The sequence below is a fragment of the Strigops habroptila genome, chromosome 10, assembly GCF_004027225.2.
Source record: "Strigops habroptila isolate Jane chromosome 10, bStrHab1.2.pri, whole genome shotgun sequence".
NCBI lineage: Eukaryota > Metazoa > Chordata > Aves > Psittaciformes > Psittacidae > Strigops > Strigops habroptila.
Window position 1 is genome coordinate 13,939,470 of NC_046359.1, and position 25,130 is coordinate 13,964,599.

The window sequence follows — 25,130 nt, forward strand, 5'->3', positions numbered from 1 at the left end:
GACTTAGATCTATCTCATCCCTAGTCATTAGTGCAGAAAGACAAGGAAACTAAGTGCAGCATGGCAGGGTTGAGGCCCTCCCATGCTGTCTGCGAAGCAGGCCCTGCGCCCAGGAAATACACTGGAGCACTCTAGCCCTTCCAGCTGCTTCCCCAACCACATACTGACTACACAATGAATTCAGCAGAAGTCTTTTTAAGACTACCTCAGGTTTGTCATGTTATGGACTTCACTTGGTAGGCAAAACTTGTACAAATAAATAGGATGTGCTGTAAGACACCTAGAAAACCAAGAAAGAGTCTTTATTTGGGGCTAGATACAGGCATTAAATGAAATAGTGTAGGCCAACAAACTCATTAAAAGGCAAGACACAGGCTTTAATAAGACATTTAAATCCTTTAAAGGTCTAAACAGCTAAAGCTCCACATCCAATAGATCCTAGTATTATTTCATGTAAAACTCCAAGCCATCTTGCTTTGGTAAAGAAAGAATTTTACACTAAAACCATTCATAGTTGAACATATTTCTCCCTTACAGTTAGGTGAGCTAGGTTTGGTTTGCAAACTCTAATGCTAAAGCTTAAACATCTACTCCAGGGCTGTTATTGGCATGATGTTTAGTTTTAGAAATGCAAAACCCCTCAGAGGAGAAATAGTAAACAATATAGCTTGCACTGGTGAGAGCTCTTACTTCCAACAGTATTTCCCTCAGGAGTTGCCATTTTAGAAAGTTTATTTTTAAAACATCAGTGAGATCTGCAGCATAAAAAGTTGTGCTACTACAAAACACGCACATTAACCAGGTTAATGTGTATATAGTAAGAGTATACATTAAGGAGAAAAAAAAAGGTAAAAACGTCAAAACTCATTATAACAACACTATTCTTGCCTTCCAGGTAGGAAGGGGACAGCTTAAGACAGTTGGTTACAGAAAGAATAAAACTGTGCTTACTGCTTCTTAACCAGACACTTGACTGAAGTAACCATAAGAACCAAGTATACAAAAGAGGCCAGTCTCATATGTAAAGGGAAAAGGGCAGGGAAGTATAAGAGAATCCCAGCCAAATGCTTATACTTTCTATTTAAAAGCAACAGGATTAAGAAACAGTCCCCCACTCTTTTCAACTGCTACTGTAATAATGGAAAGAAGTTTTGATCAACAGCCAACACCACTTCAACCACTGTAACAGTGAGAGGAGAGAGACCTTCAGCTAACTTCAGTTGTCCTGTGTCCCAGCTGATAAGCAAGTACTCAGCTTTCACTTTTGTCAGTGTACTAAGAAACCTGATTAGACTGTGGTAAGGCTGAGGCGGGGACAGACTCCCAGCATTCCAGAACTCTGGCAGAAACACAACACACCCCAGTTAATAATCTGCCATTTGGATTGGTGGAGGAGACAACTCTATCCAACACTCACTTCAGAGGACTTGCTTTTGGTAACTATTTCCAGTTCTGAGTACTGGAAGCCAAAATATATTGGGTGAGGATTAAGACAGGTAAGTTTCTTTGGAATTCTTTGATGTTCTTGTAAATGCACAGTTAAGCTGCTTCAAAAAATACACTCCTGCCAGGGAGAGAATACTCCTTGGGAATAATTGTTACCAGTTATATAACAAATCCAATCCTAACTATAACATAGGAGACAGAGAGATAACATAGAAGTCTTTGGACCCAACACCCTTTTTAAACCTAAAAGTAGGCTTTTCAAATTCAAAGCAAACTTAATTCCTTTTAATACAGAGATGACCTAAGGTGTATAGTTTTTAAATAAGCATCTATTTGAACCAAAAATGTCAGGACAAAGGGAATAATTTTAAACACAAACCAAAATCCATAAAAGATGGTATACCTCTGTGTAGCATTCTTGCTTTGCTCTTGTGCTTTAACTGCCTTTTAAATTACAACACGACTTCAGTTTCCTGGTTTAAACACACATTTGACAAGTAACCCTTAAACAGAAGAGATTCATATATAAATCAATAATAAAACATGCTTGACCCTGGCATTTCAGTACTGGGTTCTGATCAAATTAATTATTTTGTGTTAACTTGCACTTCCAAGGAGACATCCCATTTCTAGTTATACAAGAAACTAAGTAAAAATGTCACTAGCAATTTCTGTCACTGCAAGTGCCCTCTTGAATTGGTTGAATTCAGCTACCTCCAAAAATACTAGCTTAGCTCTGCAGCTCCCTATCTGGCAAAACAAAAGTCACAGGTCTCTTACCTGAACAGTTGTCATGGCACTGTAAAAATGATATGCAATACTTGTGGTACAGCCCTCCCTCTTGGACCCTTTGCAAGTCTCTTCTGTCTCCAGCTGAGCAATGAGGACAGGATTGCTAATCTCCTGCCCCACACCTCTTCCCCACAATAAAAAAAAAAAACAAAACAGGCAGGAAAGAAAATCTGAATTGTGTGTTTTAACACAGGGGAAAAAAGTAAATAAATAAATTCAGTACCAAGGCTGAAATTCTTCTTGATGAGTTCCACAGGGAGAAAAAGCTACGTAAGTGGTACGCTTGGTTTTTACCTTCCATCACAGGAGTCTCCTGAGGGCAGTGTGGACAGCATTTCATACAGTGCTCTCACACAAAGTTCAAGGGTAGAGCTCCAGCAAGACACACCATAAGTTCCTAATTTTAAAGTCTAATTTTAAAATTCCAAGTTCTTAATTGTACTTCATGAATGTTTAAGTAAAAGAAATTAATATTTTAAATGTCATACATCCAAGATACTTCAGAACCACCCATTTTGGTTCAGTTTGTACGTCACCAAGTATGATTCAACAGAGATTGTATTTCCACAGCGGATTGCTCTGTTGTGGTCAGAGGTTAGGAAAACTCCTGCTGTGATAATTCTCCATCAGCCCATGCCCCTGCTCTGGAATTACAACACACACAGAAGATGCACAGTTCTGTTCACATATACATTCCACCTTTGTGATGCCAGTGCTACACAAAACATCAGGACCACGAAAAAAGATCCAAGTCAGTCAACAGCCATTTGAGAGACTTACAAGTATTTTTTCTAAACTTCTGAAGTTTGATAAAAGCACTTCAGAAGTTACTTAAGAACTGTGATAAAATAGGATATGTGGACATCAACAAAAATGACTTTTCCAACTATAGTAGTAAATGTAATCATGGGTCCTAACCATATGCTGAGACTCAGTCATGTCAACAGCTTGTTAGAATGCGGCAAACTGAGTAGGAAAAAATAAAACCACCACCCCTCACTGACAGTACCAGTGGTTTTATAATTCAGGTCATAAATATAAACTATTGTGCAACAAACAAACATGACAAAGCCTACCTCAGTTAAATCTGTTTATATGATAGAAAAATAAAATATTAAACTGCTTGTAGTGCAACATTCTATCAGCATACATAAGTATACCATGCTTCGTAAATTTACTGTTACATTATTTACAGTATATAGCAATGCTTTAAACTAGAGGTGAAAGAACAAAAATAGGTAATGGAAAACGGTTACATACAGGTATGAGTCTTAATATCGTCCACCAAATTATCAAGTTTGCTTTGCAGACTTGTATGTCACGTGAACGTTCCTGCCCCACACCACGCGGTTCTGTCAGCAGCAGTCTGCTCTGTCTGTCCATAGTGGCAAGATGTTTTTTAAAACCACATAACCTTCTCCAAACACCATTTGCAAGGACAGCTGTAAAATACGCAAGAACTCCATCAGTTTCCTGCATCTGGTCAATCTGAAAACTCAACTCCTGAAATAAGATAAATAAATATTCACTTCTGCAGAGCCGTACTGAAGCTCAACTAAATGAATGCCATTTTTCAGCAGTCTCCCAGGTAAAGGAGGATATTTTATGGGAGGAAAGCAGTTCAAGATTCCCATCCATTATTTACAATTCTGAGCTTTAATTGGGAGATAATCTCCCAGAATACAGAACAAGATATGAGAACGTAGACTTTTATGCTGCCTTGTTTAACCTTCTGGAGCGCTTCTGCTCTGTGCACTGCTCAAACTGATAAAAAATGAATACAGTAAAAACGATGCAGTAGCTGTGCCTGCAGTACTTGATTCATTTGATATCAGTGTCCTCATGTCAGAGAAATAAGGATTATGTCAGAATAATTAACTACGCAGGGAGAAAGAACTGTCCTAGGAGCCACTTGCATACTGCAAAGCATTATGTAAAATCCATGAATACCTAGAGGTGTCTTAAGGACAACTGTTCATAAGAAAGACTAACTACCAAGCTGTCTTAGGAGTAGGTTATGTTACTTTTACATCTCTTTCCCAACCACTGCTAAAGAGAAAAACCTGTTCCTCACTTTCTCTGAGGAACATCTTTGGAAGATGACTGCACACCCATTCCATAGGCTGCAACAGCCCCAGAAGAGCTACTTTAGATGACAACACTGCTTAAGCAGAAAATACTGATACTCTCTTGTTTACATTTCTGCTCATAGCAGACAGGAATCAGAATGACTTCAGGCTGCTTTTAGGTAGGAATACCAAAAAAGCCACTGGAAGTTTGAAATCCAGTATTATCTTTCATTTTCAAGTCTCGGGTTTAAACTTCATATTTTGAGAAAAGACTATGTAACAGCTTTGGACAAGATAATGCAATATACATTTTGTGAATTCTTATTTTATTGTAATTTTTGTCCATGACACAAGAGAAATGATTCACCTTCTCTACAGTGCATTAGGTAATCATGAGGGCTATAATGCATTTCAGGAATGCAGAACTTGAAAATGTATTCCACAGCACTACTCAGAGTAAGCAAACATTAGAAATACTTGAGTAAGAGCACTAAGTCTTGCTGTAGTGGGCAGATGATATTAGGAAAAATCAAAGTATAAACAAAAAAATCCATTCTACTGTGCATTATTTCACTAGATTCTATGCTACTTTCCAGGCTAACCCTGAAAAAGCCAAGCACTCGATACAGCACGTTTATGAAGTATGGTAATTTACCCAACACCTTGAGATTTTTGTAACCTTACCTTCTGTATCTAAAGTAAGTATTTGGGATTTTGTGTTTCGTTTCTTTAACACCCACATTCTTGAGCACTTTGTGCTTGTGCTCTACGTGGTGATCTCAACTGTCTCAAGGCAGCATCTCCATACTGAATTCCTGAGCCCATTCTTTCTGGATCCAATTCTCCTGATGAGAAACAAAATGGTCACAGGAAGATGGATCATGTGCAAATAACACATTCCAATTTAACTGACAACATTAGAAAAGAGTATCTAATTATATTCTACCCTAGTTATGGAGAGATCTATTGCAACTCTGTTTACTTTTAGGCAATCCCAAACTCATATCGTTTTCTCCTCTAATTTCAACTGTGCGTTCTTAATCATAATGACAAAGCAATTTGTCTCTGAGCCAGGTTGCAACAAGAAATGTATCTGCACTAAGTGCTTCTAACAAAGGAAATGTCCAAAATGTTTTCTGCAAACACTATTAAAACCCACCTGCTTTCAGAGACTAATATGCAAAGGAACTAGTACTGTAGACACCAAGCCAAACAAAAATGGATCAATCTGACAGTAGGTTTCCATAAAGCACTGCCCCCAGAGGAAAAGATCTCAATCTTCCCTACTTCTAGTATCCATTTCTGCCTTCTCTATAGCCTATGCCTTCAGAAATGTTCTTATGGCTGTATAGCGGACTGGCCAAGATTAGAAACATTTAAATAGAAATTCAATACAAAAATCCCTCTGAATAGTTCTGATCACTTACTCAGGTTCACTGCACACATGCGATCCCTTTGTAAGTCAGTAGGTGGCACCATGTTGAGGGGGCAATTTGACAGCTCAAGGGTAGGGCTGCCATTCAGAAAAGACCTTGGCTGACCCTGAGGAACAGGCCAGCAGGAACCTCTGAAATTCAGCAACTACACACACAGAGCTCTCACTCTGAACCTGAATGTGCTTTAAACAGGAGGCTGGACTAGAGACCTCCATAGGTTCTTTCCAGTCTCGATTGTTCCATGGTTCAACGCTTGTGTGCTGGCACGAAAACAGGAACAGCTCACAGAAAGCACGACTTAGCTTCTCTTGTGGTAATGCCTCTTTAATCAGCCATGGAACTACAGTATTAAGAGAAACTAGCTATACTTTGCTTTTTGGTATGGGGTTTTTAATGTTTAAAATGAAATTTGCTGTTTGGCATTGTTTTGATGCAGTAATCAGGAAATTCCTATGAAAAGACCATATTCTTTTCATCTAAAAATTTGTGTTTGGCACTCAAAATAGGTAATTAGAGTCTGAGAGAAACTTTTCAGTATAGCCAATACTTAAAACTTTGAAGATATCAAACGGCTAGAAGACAAGAGAGGAAAACTGGAATGCAAATTAGCTGAAATGACACCTAACACTCAGAAGCCTGTCTCCAACAGAAACCTGCCCACTTGTGCTGAGAAGCTTCTGCTCTATTTCTGATCTGCAAATGTAAAAATGGCTTCAACGGAGAGGCAGGAAGGTCACTTCAGAGAAAAACACAGTTGCTAGGAAACACCCCTGAAATCTTCAATATTACTGTTCGAATTCTCTTGACTGTATTTCCTGATACATATGAGAAGCAGAATTAAAAGTTATGTCTGCCCTGATCCTAGGCTTTTATCCTGCATTGCTAAATCTGCCTAATGTCAGGCTTGATGTTTGTAGGGACATTGCAATCCACAGAGTGTATCCCAGTGCATCCCAGAATGCACAGCCTACGCTCAGAGCTGACTTAAGGTAAACACTGTGTGAAAACATTCATAATTTAGACACCTCCTTCCTCTTAGATATACAGATCTTGGACATCCATTCCCATTAAAACATATGGGAAGCAGCTATAAAACAAATGGGTTATTTTACCACAACAAAATGTTAGTTCTTTGGGTTAATTCTGTTAGAGAACTTTGAATGGTGGTATTTCCATGGGTGCTTTTAGTTTTCAAGGGAAAAAAAAAAAAAGAATATAAATCTCAATTTACCTGATTCAATTTTATTGAGTATTTTTCTTGCACACTGTACAAAGGCCTCCTCAACGTTTTCCCCTGTTAGCGCGCTCGTTTCTAAGAACATCAGCTCTGCATTTGACATCAGAAAAGCAATCTCAAAACAAGTCTGGATATAACAATATGTATCTGATATTATAACTCAAAGCATGAAAGCTAAGAACAATAAAAAATTTCTTAAGGAGAACTACTGTCAAATAGTATGGTCTGGAAAAAAAATCAGCTTTTAATAGCAAAACCACATAAAACTTCCTCTGAAATTTATACATTAACTGTAGAAAGCTGGAATCCAAAGACAACCTGGGCTGTGCCTGCAAAATAGCACATGAAAACAACTTCATATAGTTTCCTATTAACATAAAAAGTTACATGCAAAAGGACAGCCAGTAGCCACAGTTGGTGGAAAAGACTATTTGTAATTGGTTTATAAAAGCAAACCCAGATTCTACTATGGCAGGACTGCAGCACAGCAGCTCAGACTGAGACTGGCTTTAGCTGCCACAGAAATGTGTCCTCAGACTGGAAATTCTGAATACTACAGACCAAATAACAGTCCTCCGGAGCCATGACATGCACTGAACTCAGTTTCCTATGAGTAGAACTCATCGTTTCCAACTGCAGTACACCCTATCCAAACTTGTCTATGACCTATAGAACCTGTAAGGTGCTGAAAACTAGGAAATTGCACTCTTCTTTTTCTCTTCAGCCCTATAGAGGCAAGGCAATACCTGAAGTTGTATTACATTCCCTAGGGAGTGTATCTCCATGCAGAAGGTATTCTTTAAGCTGCAACAGGAAGAATCACTGGTAATGAGACTTAAGTAGTACATGTGGTTTTCACTGTGGGCACTTTCTTCTCTCAATACCTCATGTACTGACAGAACTCTCTTTTCTGTAGATATTTGACTAGGTACAGCAGGCAACAGTCCTACCTAACTGCACACAGATATCTAATTTTAATAATATATAATTATATATAATATATATAAAATATAATATATATAAAATATATAATTTTAAGTATTATGTATCTTTGAATGCTACACAAAGATTTTGTACTACTTACCATTTTCTTGTGCAAACCGGGATGCTTCTAAAAAAGTAACTTCACGATCTGCATCAAGATCCTTTTTGTTTCCACACAGTATTATCACAATATTCTGACTTGCTAACATTCTTGCATCCGTCAACCAATTAGTAAGGGCATTGTAGGTTTCCCGGCTATGTAGAAAATAACATTCTTTATTAGAACATACTCATTTCTTGTGAACAGATCACTATTTAGTGAACTCACATTTCACTAAAACTCAGGAAGGAAAATCTGTATTTGTGACAAACGACGAATTGCTGCTAGTCAGACAAGTCACCTGCACAGCTCAATATGCCAGCTACGAACTGGGAAAAGTATCAAGCTCCTTCATGAAACTATTTAAAAACTTAGTTTTTTAAAAGCAAAATTAAATTGACCACAATATAGAAGTCAGTACATATAATTATTAAATACTCAGGTAATATGAAAAGCTATGATTTTAAGCACCAATCTAGTTTCAGCCTTTTTATGCATGAAATTTTGAGATAACAGAATGAGTTATTGTTTAACGTGGAATTTGACTGATACTTAAGTTTCAGGTGAGATTGTAAGGATTTACTATGCTTGTGTAGAATTGCATGCCTGAACTTTCACATCTGTGTCAAGACCGATCATATACCAGGCAGTTACCCTGCACACACCATTAGTCATTGTAGCGGTGGTCAGAGATAAAGCTTTCAAGCAGTAAGACTGACAAGGTGAGTCCAACTGACCTTAAGCAAAACAGATTTCAAAGACTGTTCAGAGGAGAACAGCCCACTCACAGGACAAAAAAAGGCAACAGATCTAGTAAATCATCATTAACAGACACAAAACTTATCTGACAAGTATTAGTCTACAGCGGCTAGGAAAAAAACTGGCAATGTGTAAGGTATTCTATTGGCTGCCTCTATTAAAATATTAAAAGATGCAGAAATGAGTAGAATTTTCATTTCAGGCTACAGTTAAGAAATGTGAAGTAGAGCTAGCTTCTCCAGAGAATGACCTGTTACACCAATAACTACTAATACTAACAAACAGTGTACCACCTTGGTTAAAAGTGGTACACTAAGCCTGCTCTTAGTTTCTGTTGCAAGGCTTCCTGAGCCAGTGGTTGCATGTAGTCCACCCTGATCAGACCAGCTACTGATGGGCCAATTCCCAGGTATTTGTCTAACCCTTCGAGACTGTTTATGACATTCACAATATCTCATATAAGCAAGTTCCAAAACTTAAACATGCACTAAACCGGAGGTACTTTTAATACTTCTTCCTGCCGTTACAGAATCACATACTTGGGGAGGAATCATTATGCATTAATAGTATATGGTAGTCTGTAAGCAGAAGAGTTGCTACCTTTCTTACCTGGTTATATCATAGACAAGCAAAGCACCTGCAGCTCCTCTATAGTAACTCCTTGTTACGGACCTGAAACAGAATTACAGATGTACATTTCCATAACAACTTCATTGTTTCAAATCTGGGTTAACATAATGCAATCTGTATTATGAAACACATTTCTCGTTTACATAGTTTAAATAAAATGTTTTTCAGAAAACATCAGCTGTGCAGCAGCAAACTATAACTAAACTTTTGACAGAGCACTTTCACTAAATATAGCTGTACAGGGATTCTCAAAGTCCATTATGACCTGTGTGCTGCTGAAGCTACACATATTATCATGCTACACGGCCTGATACAGAACTGGGAGCTGATGGTACTATATGTGGCATAAAACCAGTGTAATTAACTTGTGTTTGAACTCTCAGCAGTGAGGACAGAATGAGCAAAGTAGCTGTAATTGAACAACTTAAGACTCATTAAGTTGAAGAGAAAAGGGCAAGGAAAGCAAAACAAAGCATCCTTCAAAAAGTTGCAGAAGAAGAAAAAACCCCTGCTAAGTATGTAGAGGTGTGATCAGCCTTAAAAATAAAACAATTAGATACATTATAAAAAAGAAACAGGGAGGGGGGTAAAAAACCTGCAAGCCTGTGACTACTTTGAACTAGTTCGGTCCAGGTGTCCCTGCCCCTTGAGCCCCTCCTCACGGGCAGAGCACGGGAAACTGAGTGTGTCCTTCATCAGGGTAAGTGCTACTTAGCAACAACTAAAACACTGGTGTGTTATCAGCACTGTTCTCAGACTAAAGCCAAAACACAGCACTGCACCAGCTACTGGGAAGAAAATTAACTCTATCCCATCTGAAAGCAGGACAACTTGAAAGAGCAGAATTTGCACAAGCTTTTGAAAGTACGCAGCCTCCAAACTCCTCAGAATCCCAGGATATCTGGCCAATGCACCAAAGATCTCTCATTAATGGAGACTATATAGCACTGCCCAGCTTCACCCAGCCACGGATGTCTCTAAAGAACTTGTCTAATCCAGGACATTTACTTGGATTGCTGCCCATTACTCAGACTTCCACCATCATGCTCACCTTTGTAACCACTACCCCCCCCAGCCAAAGAAACCTTCCACCCACACCCCAAAAATATAAAAACTGATGTCCTATCCGATGGTGAATGTACTCAGGAATACATCAGATCTTCACTGAGTTTCACCTATTCCTCAGATGTATGACATTCAAAGTACAGCATTAAAAGTACACTGGTGGATATAAGCTGACAAATAAGTTTCTTAAAGAAAAAGCAATGTAAAAGATCTCTACCTTGCTAGAAGTGTATTTAGCAACATGAACTTGACAACGGACTCCCTTCTAATAAAATATTACACTATGAATTTGTTCTCATGCAAATTTTAAACAGCTTACAACTTCCTGGTATTTACTTACTCCCACCAGAAGGTCTTCTAAACACAGGAGCTAAGCACACACAGTTCTATTCTGAGCTTGGCTGGTGAACAAGCTTTTAGCCACATGTTCTATTCATGTACCTTAACCATCACAGAAAAGACCCAAGGAAAGAAAGGGCAGAACCTCAGATCTGCAAGACAGCACTGCTTTACAGAAATCCATGGATCTATGTCGCTACGTCCTACTTACAAGTGGGCATAAATAATACACTATACCAACAGCAGCAATTTACTAATAAACACTTAAGAAAATGATTGAAAAGGGTACCTGAATCTCTCTTGCCCCGCTGTATCCCATATCTGCAGTTTTACATATTTACCACCAACATTTATGATCTTTGAACCAAATTCCACTCCTATAGTATGATTTGAGTCGTCCTTGACTGGAAAAAAAAAAAAAAAGCCAAATTTATTTAGAGTGAATGAACAGGTTTTACATAATCCAATTGAGGTATAATCAAAACTCCTCAGTGTTCCAATTACAAACTACTTCCTGAGCCACCAAATTCAGTGCCATACAGAAGCCTACTGCCACCATGCAGAAACATTCTTACAAATTTGAAGAGTTAATTCAATTCAAAATTACTACTAGAAATGGCTGCCTTAATTAAATCATTCCCAGGTCACATTAATAAATGGCAAGATAACTTTTGTACACTTTTTTTTCCCATCTGTGTTTTCTGATATTTCAGTGCCATTTAAAATTAAAATTCATGGAATAGGCAGAACACACAAGGACACAGTCTTCCCATGAATAAGCAAGAGCTACTTCTTTAAAGCATTAAGTTAAGATACTTGCTGTATGTACACTGTTGCTATCACAGATTCTCAGTTCAAGATCAATCATAGTATCATGCCATGTTCCTCAGTGATTGCACATTCCTATCCTAGAGCTACTCCTCAAGAGATAGGGTGAATTACCATTCGGTTGCAAAAGATAACAGTCACCTTAGATTTACAAAGGCTTCTAAAAATGAACATTATTTAATCATGATGATAAATGCACGACCCAACAAGAAATATTCTTTTGTATCAGCCACTCATATCTAAATAACATTTACAGTGGAGTCTCTTTACCAGTATTTATCATAAAACACAGTCCTTAACAAAGAACACAGAGTATCTGTTTATTTAGAAAGAGACTGCAGGCTTTCTAAATCTACTCAAGCAATTCAACTTGTCTTTCATTTGCTTAGTATTTTTTCTAGAAAAGCCAAGTCTCCACTATATACCTAGGGAAGCTCATAGCTGCAAGATACAATTATCACAAAAAGTAAGCCTGTATTTTCATCAACATCCTGTTATATTTATTTGAGAGTAAGAGGGAATACTGGTCAATATCAGGCTTTTGATTAGAGGCAGTAAGCCATAAGGATTACAGCATGGTTGTGAACATAATTCTCAGTCAAAATCTTCACCTATACAACTAAAAGAATCACAGGAACTTCCATACAAAGAATAGATACTCATGTAGGCAGAGCCTTCATCTCTGGTACAAAGCAATGGAGAACTCTTACCATACTCACATATACTTACATTTCTTTTCAATAAATTGGTGTAGTAAACAGGATTTTCCAGTTCCAGCATTTCCTATGACCAAGAATTTAAACAGGAAATCTGAAGATTGAAAGACAAAAAAAAAAAAAAAAGAAATTGCTGAATTTCAGTACACACACTTTTGTCACAAGACCAAGTACACAAGCCAGCTATTCTCTATTATCTGTTATCCCAAGGAGAAAGGAATAGATGACAAAATTAACAAAACAGCAATAAATCTGAAGAATAACCCAGTGTGTTCAATAGTGATGTTATAAAGTAAGAGCTAAGAATGCCATTTGTTCATGGAGATAAAAGAATGACAAGAAGAGACAGAAATGGCTGGATTTGAATTCAGTTAAAACAGGCCAAATTACAGGTATATGGTTGACTTGTATTCCACAACCTGTTTTAAGGGCATATAAGCTATTAACTATAGACAGTACAAACACCCTATATAAAGATGCCATTTCTCAAAATCTGTATAGTTTTGTACTTCTAAATTTTATTTTATTCACATTAATTTGAACTTCTCTACATTAACGACTTAATACTGATAAAGCTGAATAACTACAAATGTACAGGCAAGGAGTAATTTTACTCTGGGATGCCTGCTTTCCCATTTCCTCCACATGGTAAATTAAGATACAGGTACTTTGGCACTTTACCTGCTTATTGAGCCACTTACATCAGTGCTTATTAGTAATACCTGTATTCAAGATTTATGGTCTATTGGTATTGTTTTAACAGTTACATATAATGCTTTAATACTACCTCCTCAGATCTGCTCTCAGTTTAGCTACAGACTGAAAAAGCTTCCCTGTCTTAGCACTCTCAAACATATACATGGATAAACTGTGATTAGAAAGTTTACAATTGCTTCCCCTAATATAGAGGCAATGGTGCAAGATTCACTATTTATTTGTCTACCAGCAGCAGCTTTTTTTACAGCCATCTTTACAATTTATTGCACACTTTCTCTTACAAACATAGTGGGTCTCCAGAAGACATCAGGTAAGCATTCAATGAAAATGAGTAAGTTTGAAATATCAACAAAGATAAAAACTTACCATTAATTTCATTAACAGTGTTCACAGCTGCCAAGTGGTTACACAGATATTGGCCCAGGGGATGGCAGAATAAAAAACAGAATGAAGACTATGCTAAGCAAGTCAAAGCACTGACACGTTACTCTATCAGAACCTCATTTTGAGTCTTTAGTTTTACAAATGGAATTTAATATGCACACAAACCTATGTGCTCATTCCATTTCATGCAGGAATTGTTATGGTACATCATAAACACCCCCTAGCAATGGTAGAGGCAACAAGCAAGTTTCTCATATGGTAAGAAAATTCCCACTGTTGAAAAGTCAATAGCAAAACAGAGGGCTATTACTCCTGGGAATGTCCACCATCTGTTGTCTTCACCTGTCTTCCAAATTTTACTCGTATTTAAAATGAGGTAATGTTTTACTAAGGATCTTCATTTTTTTACATTTTACCTTTGCATGACTTTTCTTGTTTTGAATGTTGTAAAACACTTGGTACAGAATCTGTATTCTACCCTTCTCAGAAAGAGACTGCTGTTTCTTGCTCACAAATATGACCATTTACATGCCTAAAACATTCTGTTCCAAACTCCTCTCACTCTTCACGCCTCCACCCAGCTGCTCATGCTTTCTGGATGAAAAAAATAAGTTACAAAAAGGATTCTGCTTCAGGTTGTGAAAACTGTGTGTGTTATCTCCTCTAATGAAGGGCCCTTCATGTCATCTCAACTGCAAAACAGGCTAAAGCTGAGAACACTTCATTCTAAGCAAACTTCACTGTTAATATGAAATGTGGATACACAGCCTCAAAGTGTTAGGTTAAGGAAAAAAAAGTCATCTCTGAAAGAAAGCCAAGGTTCTCTTTTTATGGACCAAATATCACTAGTTAGCTGCCTTGTGTACCTTTTGTATATTTAAACTACTGTGGGTGTGTGTAATCTCACTGGTTTTACCACTTGCAGAGTTCCTCAAAATGTGAGATGTTCTGAGACATAGTCACAATTAAAATAACCTGTTTCTGGTCTCTGCAGTTTTTCCCCAAACAAAATCTGAAATCCAGTTAAAACTGGTTCTCCTCTGTATCTGGTGAATGCTGTTTGGCAGATTTTCTTGTTAAAAACAACTACAAATTTCAAGTCCACCTTCTTTTTTTTTTTTACCCCCATGGAAGACTCAGATTATTGACAGTAGTGAAACAACTGCTGTCAAACTAAACCAGGAGAAGAATAAAAGCCAAACTCTACTCCTATACTAACCTGCTCTGTAACTGTAGGCACTGGTTGTTAAATGTGGTTAACGAAGCCATACTTGTGCAACCCCCAGAATCGTGCTGAACATTTAGCACACTGCTCTGCTCTGTGCAGACAAGCTGCAGGCCAGTGAGAAACTGAGACAATGGTGTCACTGTCAGAGACTGATCTGGAATAGCTTCAGAACAGCAGTGTATTTTTCCTGAGGTGTTTTACATTGAGGTGCTTTATATTTTGCTCTGAAACAAAGACTGATATTTGGGGGTTTTATATTCACCTCTTTAAATTGAGAACATATTCTGTATTATAGACTCCTAATTCCTATCAAGATTCTATTGTGTCAGACAACTTTAAAATGGAACTTTCCTACAAATAAATCACTTTGATGCCTATTCAACACCTGTCTACTATTTAGTACACAAAAAATATATTTCCCTCTGGCAACACAGCAGTGAAACCTGAAACTGCAGGTACAATTCACTTGTTTGCAGTATGAAAGTAAGATAAATGTGTTTTATTCTACCAAAGAATGGAAATATCAAAATATTATAATGAAAAACTCAAAACCTTTCTGCACCAGAGAAGGCAGCAATGTTTCCAAACACGTGTAGGCTCATACAGTAAACGATACTTTGAAGTTACATTCACAAGTGCAATGTATTCTATCAGTTTAAACTCCAATTTTATGTAAATTGTTCAACACAGCAAAAGGCTTTTAGACTTATGTTAACAGTTTATCCACAAGCACGAGATAACACATTTCAGGAAATACTTCAGAATACTTCGCACATTTAATCAACCGCAAAGAAGGGAAGAAAATGGATTTGCCAATGTCAAAAGTCACAAAGATCAATACTGAACAAGTTTCTAAGCTCACAGCCTAGCATGTTAATTATAAGATAATATCAGGTAAGCATAGGAAGACCAGTTCTCATTTTGTTATTTTAGAATTTCTTTCTTATAATGTCATTCTGTATGATAACAGGAACCACGTCAGTTCAGTTTTTATACCTTTTTTATTGCTGGATTTAGGACATGAAATATCTTCTCTTTGAACTGTACATATGTATCTAAAAACATACAACAGTTCAGAAACACAGAAACTGAATGAGATTGGACAGATAGCTTCTTTTAGCCAAACTGTAACATCACTGTGTGCTCAGACCGTGAAAAACTCTTATATAGTCATTCTTCGCAATTTCCCCAAATACAACTCATATGGTAGTGTTTGCATTACTGCTTAATTGCTCTAGTTCTGCTTTTTGGTGTCCTCTTCCCCCTCATCCCAGAGAAGTTAAGTCACTTCATTTTTTATAGCCCTTTTTCTTTGTTGTGATTGACAAAGCAGCTCTGAGCTCCAACATTCCAGCTAGCTGCCAAGCCTGTCACCCTAGAGAAGTTTTTCTTTTGAATTCCGTTGTTCCTCCTTCATGGAAAAGCTGAAAAGCAACATCAGTCAGATGTTACAAACGCTTGCTACCATGCTGGCTACTGAAAAAGTCAGAAAGTTGAAGTATTTTGCCTGTAAATAAGATCATCATTACACAGAAAGGATTTAGGACAAAAACTGAATTCTGTGTCAAAAGGAAAAAGGTTACAAGACATACACTACAGAAAGCATAAAGAGATGAATGATAACATAGCACGGCTGTATAAGGAAATAAGGCAGTATGAAAAATCAGCTTACTCTCCTCTGTGACCTACACGCATCACCTGATCCCAAACCGGGTAGGGAGTGCAGGGAACAAACCTTATTTTCTTATTTGTGAGCTTTGACTCGAGCACCAGCAAAACCAGATGTTGATGTGGAAACCAGCCCCAGACATCTAGCCTCCTCCTTTGACTGAAGTTTACTCCAGCAGAAGGAATAATTGAACAGCTTCTGAGCAACTGCAGCTTAGTTTTTAAAATATAATGAGGATTAAATTGTTTCTTATATGCCTGCTAATACAGAAGGGGGGGGGGGGAGAAAGAGCAAATTATATCCTCACTCTCAGTTTGGTCTTCTTCCAACTCTTTGATAAAGAGTAGAATTTATATTCACTAATGCTGACCCTTTGGAAACTCTTATTAATGTAATGAAAAAAGTCTTCTACTAGTTACACATCTTCTATTTTGCAGAATTCTGCATAAGGGAAGACTGCTCTGAAGCATTCCTACTGGCATATGCTGCCTCTAAATGAGAGAAAAGAGGAGCTATTCTCCCCACTTACTCCTTTCTCCAGCAGTAAGTATTAAGAAGATAAACAGGTAGCACAGATAAACCTGGCTCTATTCCAATCTGCATAATAAATGCTTGAAAGATGGAAGATCTGCTTCCTTACAGGCAAAAAGAGCTATGCCCTCTAAGCAATAAAATCAGATCTGAAATAAACCAAAGGCCAGGGTGATAAGTGCAGGGAGCATCAGATAAGGGACAAAGGGGGGGGGGGCGGGGGGGGGAGTGGGGAAATGGGAAGAAAAGGGTGAATCAAATTGTCCAGACCAACAAGGGATATTTTTAAATGGACAGAAAGCCTATACATTCTCTGAAAATGACAGAGATTGATAAACTTGTGTGACCAGAGTGAGAGTAGTAGATACTGGTGGAGAAAACACAGGGAAGTTGGGACTGAGGAGATTTGATTGGAATCTTACATATCACATTTACTCAAAGATGGTACAACCTTTCCTCTGTCCTCCTAACGTTTAAAATCCAAAGGTTGCTTTGCATTTACCTATTAAGGGTAAGCTATTTTTATGTCAGCCGGTACTTATCATAAGACAAAACTACATCCATTTTGCAATCCGAAGCAGGAGAAAGCATGCATATTACATGGTACCTACCTACAGAGAGGCCACTGCACCTCAGAAAACTTGAGTTAAAATAGTTTTGCTAGAAGAGACTTTTTTTCCCCAATGTTACAAGATAAACTTTTAAAGAATGACCCTCCTGTCCCAAAAGTAGCAGTATAATGCTCTTTCTAAACTCAGTTTCAAAATACATGGAGTTTTCTTGTATTTTTGATTGTTTTGGTTTTGATTTTGGCACTTTGTAAAGGATAAACAGATCAGAAAGCTGGGAACAGAAGATACACAGCTGATGAAACAGATCTAAAGGAGAGAAAATATAGATTACAAACAAGGAATTTAGTACCAAGACTGTGAGAGGCTACAGTGCTCGGTTTGAAAAAAGGGAAGAGATCAGAATCACAGAAAGGGACAGAAATAGTTGGGAAAACTGGGTGAACAGGAAAGCTTCAAAGAAGACAGACACAGAGAAAAGAACTCAGGGAGGGAAAAAAAAAACCAACCAAACAACCCAACAAACAGGGAGACACAAGTAAACTAACTGAGGTGGATAATGAAGTAAGATAGGCGGAAAGGACAGACCAGAAGAAAGACTCTTTGTTTCTCATGGATTGAGAAAAATATATAAAAAAAAAATAAAAAAGGGAAGACAAGTTTTAACCTCACAGCAAACTGAAGGCAGGTAAAAGTCAGACAGCAAAATTAGATTAAAACAAACAAAAAAAGAGAAACCCAACCAAGCAACCAGAAAAAAAAACCCAAACCCAAAAAACCCTAAACCCCACCAACCACTTTCCTGAGCCTATCTGTACAGAGGAAAAGACTGAGATTACATAACTAGAATGGATCATAATCCAGGTGTTTATTCAATTCATGAATAAGCATCCTCAAGAGCAGAAACTACAGGGATTCCAGCACAGAGGTGACAGTGACCACTGATCTCAGTCACCAAGGGGAACTGCCCTAATACATCTATCGTCCTTGACAGTCCCTGTAACAGCTGGTCAGAAACAAACCACTCTTTGTTAGGACTGTGAGCACATTAAATCCCAGAGAGTTCGTGCAGCACAGATCATCCATGATTTTATCACATTACACTCTTTACTTCAAACTGTCAATTCAAATGCTACATATGTGGACAGGACACTGCAAAATTAGATACTGATTACTGTTATGGTCAGAGATGGTATAGCCATTGTTAAATTTTATGTTATGAAGTAGGTTTTATTCTTCTATTTACTGTAAAACTTGACAATCTCAAATATTCTAGCTCAGAATTTCTGTAGCTTGTATATGAATAGAACAATTACTGAAACTCAAAAGAGAAATATACCAAACAAGAATTAAACAAAAGGAACAACCCACAACTGCAAACCTTCAATTTTAAGGGCTTGTTTTCTAGGACACCAAAACAATCAGAAAGCATCCACAGCTACAGTGGGCTTACAATCACTATTTTGCATCACTGGAACAATGCAAAAAACGTTGAAATGTACTTAAGCTACAACCATCTATGTGGCTTGCTGACTATTACAGGACCACTGCTGAAATTCTGTCAGTGCTTGTTGCCTACCAACCCATTTGCCAAAGCGATCCCAGGTCTTGATCACCAGAGTTCAGAGCATGAAGAATTAGTTCAAACTCAAACGTGTATCTACAAAGCACACCTCTGTGTTCTCTATGTAAGTTTTACATCTTTCAAGAAAGCATGGAAAAAAGAAGCAGGGCCTGAGTACCCCAATGTTCACACTTCAAGAGCTGCCCCACACTCTTGCCTCATTTTGCCCCTTAGTTCTGTGTGTTTGCTGTACACTGCAGCACTGACTTGTGGGACAAAACATCTTAATGTTGACGATGAGTTAATGTTACTGATGACTAAAGTATTGCAAATATGCAGCAGAAACAATCAGGCCAGTTAGCCTACTACTAAGAACTCCTGGTGGCCGTGCAAGGTTCCCTCACAGTTAGCAGAGTTGTTGTGTCCAATTTTGCTTTAATTGTCCAAACTATTCTTTACTTTCAAGACTCTGCTCTAAAAGCAAGAGGATGCAAGTCCAGCTCTAAAGTCTGAACAGATACTGAAGACAAGATGTAACAGAAAAAGCTAGAAAACAAGTAAAAAAGTTTATCACTTTTCAAGTGATCTTACTCCCCAACAACCTGTCACATGGACTTTGAATATGTTTGACATATGAATGACAAATGAATCACATGGACTTTGAATATGTATGACAGCATTTTTATACTGCAAAATACTACAGAACTGTATGTTATGGAAACAGGAAAAAAACCAAATTGATTCAAGCAAACAGAGATATTTCAAGCAAAGTTATAAAGAAGAGAAACAAGTACTAGGCAGTTGTTTCCCACCTCCTCCAACTAGCCAGCGATACCAGCTCTGTATACCTTTCCTATTCCTCACTTATCTTTGACCAACCTTAAAGATCATCCACTTCCAACCCCCTGCCATGAGCAAGGACACCTTCCACTAGACCAGGCTGCTCAAAGTCCCGCCCAATCTGGCCTTGAACACTATCAGGGATGGGGCAGCCACAGCTTCTCTGGGCAACCTGTGCCAGCATTTCACCACCTTCACAGCAAAGAACTTCTTCCTGATATCTAAATCTCCCCTTTTTCAGTTTAAAGCTGCTCCCCCTTGTCCTATCACTCCATACCCTTGTAAAAAGCCCTCTCCAAATTTCTTGTAGGTTCCCTTTAGGTACTGGAAGGCTGCTACCAGGTTTCCCTAGAGCCTTCTCCAGGCTGAACAACTCTCTCAGCCTGTCCTCATAGGAGAGGTGCTCCAGCCCTCTGATCATCTTCGTGGCCTCCTGTGGACTTTGATGCTTCCCTGTGAAGCACTGACACACTCCATCAGTGCCTGCACTCTGACTTACTCCTCTGGATGTTTTTCTACCATAGCAGTTAGTCATCCATGCCAACACAGGGACATACGAACGTACTCACTGATCCATTTGCCCTATCCCACTCTCATCATCAGCTCTTTTTGATGCTTGCACACCTCACACAGCAGGACCGAAATCCTAACTTGACCCTCAAAAGAACACAATCTCCAACTAACGCGCAGCTTCTCCCGGAGGACACGCACTGCAACTTTCCTCCTAAACTCACTTAACCGTAACAAGTAGTGTCTGACTCCCCTCGCCTACATTGCGAGTCAACACTTCCACACCGTGTAAGACCGTTCCGGCCGCTCACTGCCGTTTCAGCCCGGGCACCGAAGGGAAGGAGGGAGGAAGGGAAGGAGCACCCGCGGGAGAGAAACCCACCCGAGACCGGGCTCAGCGCCCCGCTCCTCAGGAGGTGACGGCCCGGGCCCGCTCCCCGCTGAGGGGAGGAGGAAGAGGAGGGTCCCCCCAGCCCTCCCCGCCCCTCGGTTCCTACCGTAGGTCTCGGACATGGCAGACTGCGACATATCGGGAGCAGCGAGCCCCCGAACCCTCCTTGTCCCCTGCTGCCTGGGGCCGCTGCTGCCGGGCGGAGGCTCGCGGCCCGGCAGCGCCGAGCGGTCGGGCCGGCAGGGAAGCGGTCGAGCCACCGGCGCCCGGCCCGGCCCAGCCCGGCCCGGCCCGGCTCAGCCCCGCCCCGGCAGCAACGGCCGCACCTGCGCATGCGAGCCCGGCCCGCCTCGCCCTCCGCCGGCCGCGGGGTGGGGCACAAGCCGCGCCCTGCCGCGCAGGCGCGGGGCTAGGCTGAGGTGGGGTTGAGCTCGGTCGTGCTGTGCTCGGAAGGGAGACCTCACCCCCAATGTACCCCTTTGCGGCTCCAAGTGCGACTCAGGCGCTTCCCTCCGCTTCCCATGGGCACCGCAGCAGCTGGGGAGGCTGCGGCGGGGAGCGAGGCGGTCCCTCACTCATGGCACATTCTGGTTGTCTCGAATCTGAGGCGGTTCCAGTTGACTTTCCGTGCGAGGGAGCACGGAAACGTTTCTCCCCTGGTGCAGAAGCTCGCTGTGACAGTTCTCCCTGAAAACTGCATCCCACTGCCCAGCTCTGGTCCTAAAATGTCTGCCCCAGGTTCTTTGATAACACCATCTGTCCCCTCACACCCACAGTCGCCAGCATTTCAGGCGGAGGCTGAGCCTTCTGATGCACATCTCTTTGGGGGATGTGGTATATGTAAGCTAACAGGCTGGGATTTGCTTGGGTTGTTTGGGTTTTTTGTTGTTTTTATTTTCAGAGATTCCAACTTCACCATTGCATTTCTTACCGCCAAGATAAACCCCAGGGAAAGCCAGATTGTTGAATAATTTGATGTCTTATTAACTCCCCTGTGACCCTGGTTAGCCTGGCAGCAAGGAGCACCAAGTCTCCACCACAGCAGCCTGCCCATCTTTTCCCTCCCTAGATGATACTTCCCCTCTCTCCACATTCTCCTTTTAAAAACTCCTCTTCTGTTATTTCTGGCTTTTTAGTCTCATAGCTTGCAACTTCTCATTCCACTTCTCCACCATCCACCTAGCTGTAGGAAAAACTGCCTCTGCCTGTCCAAACCACCTCCTGACCAAGACTTTTGCTGGTCAAAGGTCAGCTTTTAAGTTTCTCTTAGTGAAACAATAGGCATTGAGCCAGCACCAACAACCCCTCAGAGAATCTGCTGACTGTTCTTGATGTTGTGGATACATATAGACAAAGAAACTTGCTACAGTTTTCAAAGAACCAACTACTTAACAAGTTCGTGCTATTAACAGTAATTAGAGGTTATATACACAGGTCCCCAAAGGTATTATAGGCCTGATGCACCAAGGATATTGAAGTCTGAAATGTCACATATGAGCTTTTCTCTGCAGTGTCTGGTCTCCAGAACACTGAAGGAAGCTGAGAGGTCTTCACATGAGCTGCATGGATCCCAGTATGCCACAGATGAGAGCTTTGTCCCCCAAAAAACAGTATGTGTGGAGGCTTAGGTTATGCTTTAAAGAAATTTGGTCTAATGTCACCAAATCCCCGATAGATTCTGGTTATTTTTGCTCAGAAAACCCCACCATAAGTGTTAACAAATAACTTACTAAAAATATGTCATGTTATAGCAATAAGAGAACATGGAGATTTAGACATCTTGCACTGTATAAACAGTACTTTAGGCTGAGACAAATTAGTCTTGTCAAATCTTGTTTTTTGTTATTACATGTATCTTACAAGACGAGCTTGCCTATATGGAGGTTATATTTAATAAATACGTCATTGTGCTAATACCACACTCCTCTGCCTCCAAGCACTGCCAATTAGTTTACATGCACAAATGCCAATAAAATACATTAAAACTGTAAAGCTTTCTATAAAAGCTATTAGTAATACTGAAGAGCAAGATGGAGGTTGGAAGAATGGTAAAGCAAAGACAGGACAATGTGAGAGGTGAATACAATTTGGTGTTTCGGTATTCCTGCTTTGAAGAGGAAATTAGAACAAAGAGGAAAATTCAGAAATAACTAAGAAAGATTGCGCTAGGTTAGAAAAAATACTGCTGATGCCTCAGTAATTAGACAATATAGGGTCCCTTATGTTAATAATTTTTTCAGAGTAATCAAAAAATAAACAGCTACAGTTGACCTCATCCATGTCCATCTTGAACATGAGGGTAAAAAAAAACAACTCAAAGCCAAAAGTTTCATTGATCTTCTGCTTTATGGTTCCTATTGTTTACATCTGCTAGAAACTTCTGGCTCATGTGAAAACAGATATATTATGTCAAATTGTATCTGTAGATCAGGCATTTAAATGCTATAATTTCCTTCTCAAATTAGTTTCACCACAATTATTGTGCCTATAATTCGTTGTGGTTGTAAAATTGTTGCTCAGAAGGTCATGTTATGATTCTCTAAAAATCCTAATACCATTTTTTACTGTTTTTTACTAGCCAGTGTACCATAATAGGCATGGAAGAGAGAACCCACAAGATCTCCTCAGAGATACAAACTGAGGATGAGGTATTCTGTGAAAGCTCGTGCTTCCAAAATAAAATAACCTGATTTAGGGCTTCGCAGCTTTGGACATGGTGTTTAATGACCTAGCCTTGCAAGTGGCCAGAACCCTCTGTTTTCCTTTGCCGTACTGTAGGGCTACAGAGTCGAGCCTGGATCTGAAGTTGGGCCGTGTTTTGAATTCACCTTCACTGTGGACTGAGTGCTTCTGGCTGGGGCTGGGGGGCAGCTGAAAGTGGGGTGGGCTGTTACCCAAGAGAGTGACAGGGCAGCATGCCTTGGTTTGGTCTGAAGGTGGCACCACGAGGCCGTATTGAAAGGCACTACAGCAGCCTAACACTGCTGTGTGTTTTCTCGATTAGTTATGGCTGTGTAGCACACAGTCCCCTCTGAGAGACTCAGGTGAAATGGGAATAATGTATTCTGCCGCACTTCCCTGTTCTTGTGTGCTGAATACGGAAAGCGATCCAGTGCATGTGGAAGCGGCAGGCTTCAGCTCGATTTGAAGCAGCAATGAACTTGGCTTCAATGACCCAAATGAAATATGAAGACAGGTGACTGATGCTCTGAGATACCTCTGAGATTTCTATGACCTCCTTGTACACAGTGTCATTGGCCAGCTGATTTCATCTGAAAACAACTGACATCATCCAAACACTGTCATCTTCAGCTTCCGTGGAAGCTGCCCTCAACTTATGAACATGGTTGTCAATTAATGTAATTACAGTTGCGCATGGAAATTTATGGGTTGAATACTTCTAAAATCATGGGCTCTTCCTTCAGCTGTTAGCCCAGAGTGACGGGAACTGCTGAAGAAGGTGATTGCAAAGATACGTTGGTGCTGTAATTGCACATTGTGAACTTTTCCAAGAATAAATATGAATCCCAGAAGCTACACTACTGTACTGGGAGCTGCTGACAGCTACAGTCTGGTATACTGTATGCTAGCTATCTGCTTTTTGATATCATCATGCTCTCTTTACAGTAGTAGGGAGAAGGCAGCCACACTGTGTAACCTGGTATTAGTGAAGACTCACCTGGGTTAAGCTCTTTTTAGGGTAGCTTTATCCTATAATGCTATAATGCTGAAGTACAATTTGCCCTGATGTAGGATTGAGTACCATCTCTTTTTGTCTTGCAGAACTCTACATAATGTTTTCAAGTGTTTTGTCCAGGGAAACATATTAATGCTCTTTTACTAGTGCTGTATATTTTAAAAAGAAATATACAGAATATACATATATATATAAGATTGTAAAGGAAATGAGACTATAGACTATAGCTTTCAAAAACAGTGATTTAATTGATTTAAGTTTGAAAAATCATGTGAGTAGAGTGAAGGGGTCTAAATACTTACTTCAGCATGTCAAGAGAGGCACAGGAAAATGAAGCCAACAGAAAATTGGGACATGTTATAAAAGTACATTACTCATTGACAGTGTCTAGAATACAGATGGGTTTGTATGACACCTGTATTTTATGAAGTTAGCCTCATGGTGTCACCAATTAACTACTCTGTTGGTGAAATAGTGATAATGGGATGTAATTGGCTTCACTTTTAAAAATAGTTAATGGCTGGGGGGGGGTGGTGGTATTTTTAATACCACACACTTGAACTAGAAGATTTGTTAATAGATTACTCAGGGACATTTGAGGCCACATGAGTGTTCCCCTTTCAAGCTCA

The 25,130-nt window shown here is 39.6% G+C and overlaps 1 protein-coding gene across 3 annotated transcripts; it reads right to left on the reverse strand.

Annotated features, from left to right (window-relative positions):
- Positions 1 to 283: 283 nt before the first annotated feature.
- RAB4A (RAB4A, member RAS oncogene family) lies at positions 284 to 21,336 on the reverse strand. 3 transcript variants are annotated; one of them, XM_030499529.1, is made up of 9 exons: positions 20,911 to 21,126; positions 13,485 to 13,511; positions 12,415 to 12,495; positions 11,147 to 11,261; positions 9,433 to 9,495; positions 8,065 to 8,219; positions 6,975 to 7,070; positions 4,992 to 5,152; positions 284 to 3,680 (listed from the first exon to the last, which is right to left on the reverse strand). In XM_030499529.1, the coding sequence occupies exons 1-8, from the start codon at positions 20,939 to 20,941 to the stop codon at positions 5,037 to 5,039; spliced, it is 684 nt and encodes a 227-aa protein (XP_030355389.1). In that variant the 5' UTR covers positions 20,942 to 21,126; the 3' UTR covers positions 284 to 3,680; positions 4,992 to 5,036. The 3 variants fall into 3 exon arrangements, with proteins under 3 accessions (XP_030355389.1, XP_030355390.1, XP_030355391.1); XM_030499530.1 differs by lacking the exon at positions 13,485 to 13,511 and having other exon boundaries at positions 20,911 to 21,336; XM_030499531.1 differs by lacking the exon at positions 6,975 to 7,070.
- Between the last annotated feature and the right edge of the window lie 3,794 nt (positions 21,337 to 25,130).